This window comes from Acanthisitta chloris, unplaced genomic scaffold, assembly GCF_000695815.1.
Source record: "Acanthisitta chloris isolate BGI_N310 unplaced genomic scaffold, ASM69581v1 scaffold736, whole genome shotgun sequence".
Lineage (NCBI taxonomy): Eukaryota > Metazoa > Chordata > Aves > Passeriformes > Acanthisittidae > Acanthisitta > Acanthisitta chloris.
This window is the reverse complement of record NW_008677451.1, coordinates 31,817-38,809: the sequence shown is the minus strand read 5'-3', so window position 1 is coordinate 38,809 and position 6,993 is coordinate 31,817. Positions and strand designations below refer to the sequence as shown.

Genomic DNA, 6,993 nt, shown 5'->3' with positions numbered 1-6,993 from the left:
CTAGGCACTATGTGGTAAGAGGACCTGAAATGACTCCCTATGAAGGTAAAACCCTGCAGGGACTTGTGTTGTGTTTCCACTTGTAGGAATTTCATGTTGGTTTGAATAACACAGAGCTAACTACTGAAAAGCTCTCCAAAACCTGTTAGTGAGACTCAAAGCTCCCTGGGACTTGTGGTTGGAAAGACACAGTGGAACTGCTGTCAGTAATTGATCTGTTATCAATTGTTTGATTGAATGAGATTTGGCTTCAACTGAAGGCAAATATCCTCCTGCTAAATGGCTGAAGTTGTTGCAGCAGAAAATATGTGGCAGTCAAAGAGAATTTCCAAAGTGTTTTGTCAGCACAGAAATGTTCTCAAGGAAATGAGGCAGAAAAATCCTCTTTAGGAATTTCCCTGGAAAAAATGAGAGGTGGAAAAGCTGATTAATTTGTTGTAGTCACAGATCTCTCAGTGTCTTCTGGAGCCTCTCAAAATTAAAGGCTTTTTTAATTGGGATTGCACTTAAATAACCCCAAAATAAATCAAAATAACTGGAAAAATAACCCAAAATAACCCATTTTTGTTGTGTTACATGCAATAAAATTAATTTCAGTGTATTCCAGGCTTGACAGCAAATACTGTTTGTAAGAGAGAATGTGAGGGAATTATCTCCAGAGTGACCCTAGTGCAGGTTTGGATTATTATCCCTGAGTTTTAGAGGCACAAGATGATGAGTTTGATCTCTTTACTGAGAGGGGGAGAGGGAGCCAAGCAAAGGAGTTTCTTTGGCCCATGGGAAGTAGCAGCTTACGGTTTCACCTTGATCCAAAGTGAGTAACTGTTGTCTCTCTGTGCTGCAGGTGGCTATTACCATGGGAAACTAATATTCCCCAGAGAATTCCCTTTCAAACCTCCTAGTATTTATATGATCACACCTAATGGAAGGTTTAAGTGTAACACAAGGTAAGGACTTTCCTCTAACCCATTTTACAACATGGGTAACAGTTTTTAAGAGCAGAAATCAAATCTTTTTCCTGTCTTTTTTTAAATTTTTTTTGACAGGTTGTGTCTTTCCATCACTGATTTCCACCCAGACACCTGGAATCCAGCCTGGTCAGTCTCCACAATCCTGACAGGCCTTCTTAGCTTTATGGTTGAAAAGGGCCCAACACTGGGCAGCATAGAGACATCTGAGTTCACAGTGAGTCCCAGGGAGTGGGCTGGGCCTTGGGGGTGGGAAAACCACTGCAGCATTTTGAGAGAGGTGAGTCAGGTCAGTTTTAGACAGGGAGAGGATTTCTTGGGGTAAACAGTGGGAAATCACTTTTTAATCTTTTCACCTTCAGCTTTAGGGGTGGGAAAACCACAGCAGCTTTTTGAGAGCTCAGGAATTGGTGCCTATAGAGGTGAATCAGGTCAGTTTTAGGTGGTGTGAGACAGGGAGAGGACTCCTTGGAGAACTTCAGATCTCTTCAACATAGATTAATATGGTTAGGAGTTTCTCCTTCCTTCCTCCTGAGCTGTGTGCCAGGCAGTCCAGAACCCTAATCCCAGAGGATGGAGAGTTGAGAACGTCACTTCTGTTGAGGAGAAGCATAATTTATATCTATGAACCCAATTTATGTCTACAAACACATTTTGTACTGAATCCTGTTCACCTGTGAAGCTTTAGATGTTGGAAAGCAGTTGGGGAGTGGTTTGCTCCATCCCTGGGGGAAGTAATCAGATGTTGGAAGTGTATGAACTTCATTTCTCTGCTGATGATCTGTGTTTTCTCCCCAGAAAAGACAACTTGCTGCACAGAGCTTAGCATTTAACTTAAAAGACAAAGTCTTCTGTGAGCTCTTCCCTGATGTGGTGGAGGTAAGGGAAGTCATCCCTACAGGCATTTGGTTCTTCAGCTCCTCTGGGTAGATCTGTAACTAATTGTTGAGAACTTTCCCTTGGCTGGAGCTACTTTGGTCAATCTTAGAAGCCTTTTAAAAGGTTTCAGTGATTATTATGCTGTAGAAGAGTTGAGAAAAGATACAGCAAAGCTTTTTTCCAGGTGTTTTCCAAACCATGAGCCCATTTTCAGGGCTGAGTTGGAAGTGCTTATGCACTTTGAATTTGATTCACCTATTACTTGCTCATCTTAAAGCTGTTCCTAAAGCTTCAGTTTACAAACTAATTCTCCCCCTTTGTCTCCTGGGTGAAGTTTTATCTCCATTCCTCACACAGAAGGTGCTAATTGTGTTTTTTAATAACTCTCAGTCCCGAGCCTTCTAAGCTTCTCTGATTGCTTCCCTGATTTCTTAAGGTTATGTTCAAAACAAACTGAAGAGTGTTGGTGCAGGAATTTGTCATTCCTGAAAAAAACCACAAAAGGCTCAGAAAACTAAGAGTCAAATAGCCTAAATTTTGGCCACGTGATTAGTGTTGGTGTCAGGTCATGAATGGGTCACTGGGGAAGAGTTGGGGACACTGTACCAGGGCAGGGACACCTCCCACCAGAGCAGGTTGCTCAAGGCTTGATCCAACCTGGAATGAACATTGCCAGGGTTGGGGCAGCCACAGCCTCCCTGGGCAACCTGTGCCAGTGTCTCACCACTCACTCTACCATCTCCTCTTCCCAAATTTCTCAAAGAACACCCAAAACTTCCCTACTTTTGTCTTCCAACATTGAGATTTGTTTTTCCTTTCATCCTCCAGGAGATCAAACAAAAACAGAAAGCACAAGAAGAGCTCAGCAACAGACCTCCAGCCCTCCCTCTGCCAGATGTTGTCCCTGATGGGGAAGCACACTATGGGCAGAATGGAATAGCTCTCCTCAATGGCCATGTCCCCCTGGCACCTGCCAACCACCCTGGGCTCCAGCAGCCCAACAGGAACCACCATGGACTTCTAGGTGGAGCTCTGGCAAACTTGTTTGTTATAGTTGGGTTTGCAGCCTTTGCCTACACAGTGAAGTATGTCCTGAGGAGCATAGCACAAGAATGAGGAGATAAAATAAAGCCAAGACCAAATTAGCGGTAGTTGCAGAGTGAGTTGGGACTCTTTTAATGTCACCTGGCTCTGGCACTTGGGGGAAAATCTTTGTGTTACCAGCTCAAACCTTGGTTGGCTCATGGGTTGTGTTGGGAATTGGAGTAGTTTTGGTTAGTCAGATCCTTGCTGTTCTCTGGTAGTGGCTCAGCACCAAGGCAAAGCATTATTGATGAGACACTACATTTCTAGTGCTTTGATTTTTTTTTTTTTAATTTATTTTTTTTTTCTTAGGGCAGATCTCCAGCTGGGGTTTGAAATTTGGAATCTGAAGCAACTGAGGCATTTTACTTCATGAAACAGTTTTAAATTCCACCATTTATTGCATATCACTTTCTTTTCCTTAGTGGGGGGAGAGTCTGTACAGGTGTTCAGGGATCCAGGTAGGGATTCCCCATGGATTTGGGAAGGCTTTGGTGACTGGGAACATTGCTGGTTTCTCTGTTTCCAATAGACATGACATCATTGCATATCTAGTCAGTAGTGATTAGATGAGTGGGAACATAACACCACGTGCTCAATGTGTTGTCTAAACTGTCACAGTGTCATTGAAGGTTTTTATTTGGGCTCCAAGAAGTGCAGTTGTGCAGGAAAAACAACCTTGGAATCAACTTTTAGTGGGAATACCCAAGCCCAGGGTTGTTTGGGATTTGTTCACTTGGAGATTTTTATTGTTCTGTTTGGGAATTGTAAGAGTTGACTTTGATCACAGGGGGCCACTGGTGAAAAACCCAATAAAACTGCACTCACCAATGGAGTTTGTGTGTTCCAGAGGTCTCTGCATTCCTCAGGCTGTGGGAATTGGGGGAGCCATGGCCCTTGTGAAGGTGAAGAAAAGTGAACAGCAAACCAGAGGCAGCTGAATTCACCTCCAGTGTCACTGGCTGAAGGAAACCTTTGAAATCAGTTCCACTTGTTCACTTGATGTTTGCATAACTAAAACCTCTACCCCAAACCCACCTGGAATTGTAGCTTTTAGCTGTCACTTCATCACAGTTCCCTGCAGGGACTGAAATGCTGTTTGTCCCCAGGCTCACAGCACTGTGGAGAAACACTAAGCTTCAAGGCTGGCTGAAAACACTTTTAAAATTCATTTTCCTTGGGTTTTTCTCCCTTTGTTTCACCAAAGGTAAACTGGCTGTGCCTTTCAGAGTGGGCAGTGCTGGGGCTGAACTCTACACGGTGAGGGCAGAGGGAAAGCTGCAGCTCACTAGGTTTTATTTGAATCTTACTCTCAAGAATCTCCCAGACTTCTTTTCCAAACTTCTATTTCCCCTTTCAGATCTCTCAGCATTTTAATACCTTGAATTGGAAGCAAAAAATATCTGGAGCCACCACTAAATGTGACCAATTCTCTGCCCTAGGTAGAGTAGAAATCACCCAAATGAGCAGAAAAAAAAAAAAGCTCTTTACTAATGAGATCTTAGAGCAGTTCTTCCTGAGGGAAGGAAGGGAAGGCCGGAACGAGGATAAGGATTGGAAAATGTATTTATAAAGCTTTGACTATTTTTTTAATGAGTTTACCAAATCTGATTTATAACTTTTTTTTTTTACTTTTACCTCTTGTCTGTGCTTAGCAAAGAGAATCACCAGTTGTGTCTGGCTGGGGGGTGCTGGCAAGGAGGGGAAAATCCCATGGCTTTCCTGCAGGGATGGGATTTCCAGGATGGCTTGGCAGAAGGAGGTGTTTTCCCCACGCAGAAGGACCTGAGGCCTCACCCAGCTCAGCCCTGTTTGTGTCCTTGCAAGGCCTTCCCTGCCCTTGGCATCCCCTTAGGGAAAGGAAAGGTTTATCCCCAAAAATGAAGGCAAGGAGACCTTGGGCAGGGAATGTTTGCAGCTCTTGGGACATGGATCTAACCAAGCTCAAAGGATCTTACCCAGCGATGGTGAAAAAAAGGTTTAATTCCATCACAAGTTAGAATTAATAAGCTCCCCCCTAACATCTGCAGCTGAGTCCTTGTTTTGGGAAGTGCCACAATGGAAAGGTTTATCCCCAAAAATGAAGGCAAGGAGACCTTGGGCAGGGAATGTTTGCAGCTCTTGGGACATGGATCTAACCAAGCTCAAAGGATCTTACCCAGCGATGGTGAAAAAAAGGTTTAATTCCATCACAAGTTAGAATTAATAAGCTCCCCCCTAACATCTGCAGCTGAGTCCTTGTTTTGGGAAGTGCCACAATGGGAAGCAAAAACCCTGAGCTTGCTGCACTTTTCCCTGAGGATTGGTTGGATTTAAACCCCAAAACTTCCAGCTGAAGTTTCCCTGGATGAGAAGAAAACTTGAAAGTCATTCCAGGTGCCCTTTGGTGGTTGCTGGGAGCAGTCCCTGAGCACTTGTGGCTTACAAGCTTTAGCTCCACCTTGCTCCTTGCCTTTGGGAATGGAAGATTTATTCCCTCTTCAGGGAGGTTTTACCATTTTCTAAAGGATTTTTAAAGGTTTAGGATCTGATCCTTTGCGTCCCAAAGAGGTGGAGGAACCTCTTGGCCTGGAGAAAACATTGCCATGCCCTGAGGTATTCCTTGAGGTCCTCAAAGCTCTCCCTCAGTGTAGGATAGTGGAATCCATGCATTCCTGTACAGCTGGTGGTTGCCTTGGAAGATCTCTTGGTTTTATCACAAATTCCTGATTTTTGTGTAGTCATCCCCTTTGTCCCCTGAGATTTCCAGGCTGCAGGAGCTCCATTGCTACACCCACACCCTGAGGAGTGGGAATGTCTGCATTGTGATGTTGTTTGTTCCTAATAAACACTCCTGAGGACATGGATTCTTCTCTGGGACTCTTCTTGGGAAAGGAATCACTGCGAAGGAATCAAATGGGATTGATATGGGTGAGAAAACCACTAGGGCAAAAGGCAAAACTGTTTCTCCTGATGGTTTCATTTCTCCAGTTTGGTGTCCCTTAGGTCTTTCCTATGTCAGAAATTCAAAGGAATGTGATGTTTCCTACCCATCTGATGGATTCCTAACTTTCCTGGCTCAGCAGTCAGGGAGTGCCAAGCAGAGCAAATTACTCACATGCAACCTGAATTCTCTATCCCCTTAAGCCTTGTGCTTCCAAAGGCGTTTCTGAATGTCTCCCTAATTTCTGCTCATTAGGATTCTAATTAATTAAAAGTTCTTGCCTATTCGTGGCTTGTTTTGTAGCCAATCAGGGAGGCAAAGAGTGGACAACATGATGCTATTCTCACTGCCCACCAAAAGGCCCCAAAAAAATCAAATTTTCAGTGGAAAAATCACCTCCACACCCCAAAGGGAGGCTAGGAAAAGAAGCCTAGAGCATTCTCATGGTATTGGAAAGATTTTTCCGAGCAAAGAATGAGGAAGGTTTATTGGGAACCTTTAATTAGTGGTAAATCTTTGCCCCAACAGTGTTATTTCCCAGCTGGTCGTTGCTAGGGAAGAGTCGCAGCGTTTTTCCCGTTTTCCCAAGTGTTTCCATGGATGGGCCACGAGATGGCACAGCGATCCAGCGGGATGGGAACGAGGGGATGGAGAAACGCAGTGGGAAGGTTTCAGCTCTGACTGAAGTGATCCTGAGCTCTGGGTCTGCTCTTTAGTCTGCTGAGGTGTTTGGGTTTGTTATGACATCTTTAGGGAATCATGGAATATCCTGAGCTGGAAGGGACATTTGAGGATCATCCAGTGCAACTCCTGACCCTGTACTGGACACACCAACAATCCAACATGTGCCTGAGAGTGTCCAAACACTCCTGGAGCTCTGGGACCATGACCACTTCCCTGGGGAGCTTGTGGATATTAACAGCCTGAGTTTGTATGGGATTCTCATGGAATGCTTTGGGTTGGAAAGGACCTTAAAGATCATCTTGTTGCAACCCCTTGACACCTTCTCCTAGCCCAGGTTGCTCCAAGCCCCATCCAACCTGGCCTGAAGCATTCCCAGGGATGGAGCAGCCACAGCTTCTCTGGGCAACCTGTGCCAGAGTCTCACCACCCTCCCAGGGCAGAATTCCTTCCATGCTA

The 6,993-nt window shown here is 44.6% G+C and overlaps 1 protein-coding gene across 1 annotated transcript in view; it reads left to right on the top strand.

Annotated features, from left to right (window-relative positions):
* Positions 1-3,067, top strand: part of UBE2J2 (ubiquitin-conjugating enzyme E2, J2) — a 3,380-nt gene extending 313 nt beyond the window's left edge. The window contains exons 2-6 of the mRNA XM_009076496.1: positions 5-45; positions 845-947; positions 1,047-1,185; positions 1,767-1,847; positions 2,676-3,067. Coding sequence (XP_009074744.1) covers positions 5-45; positions 845-947; positions 1,047-1,185; positions 1,767-1,847; positions 2,676-2,963 — 652 coding nt within the window. The 3' untranslated portion in view covers positions 2,964-3,067. The remainder of the gene's footprint in view (positions 1-4; positions 46-844; positions 948-1,046; positions 1,186-1,766; positions 1,848-2,675) is intronic.
* Positions 3,068-6,993: the final 3,926 nt, after the last annotated feature.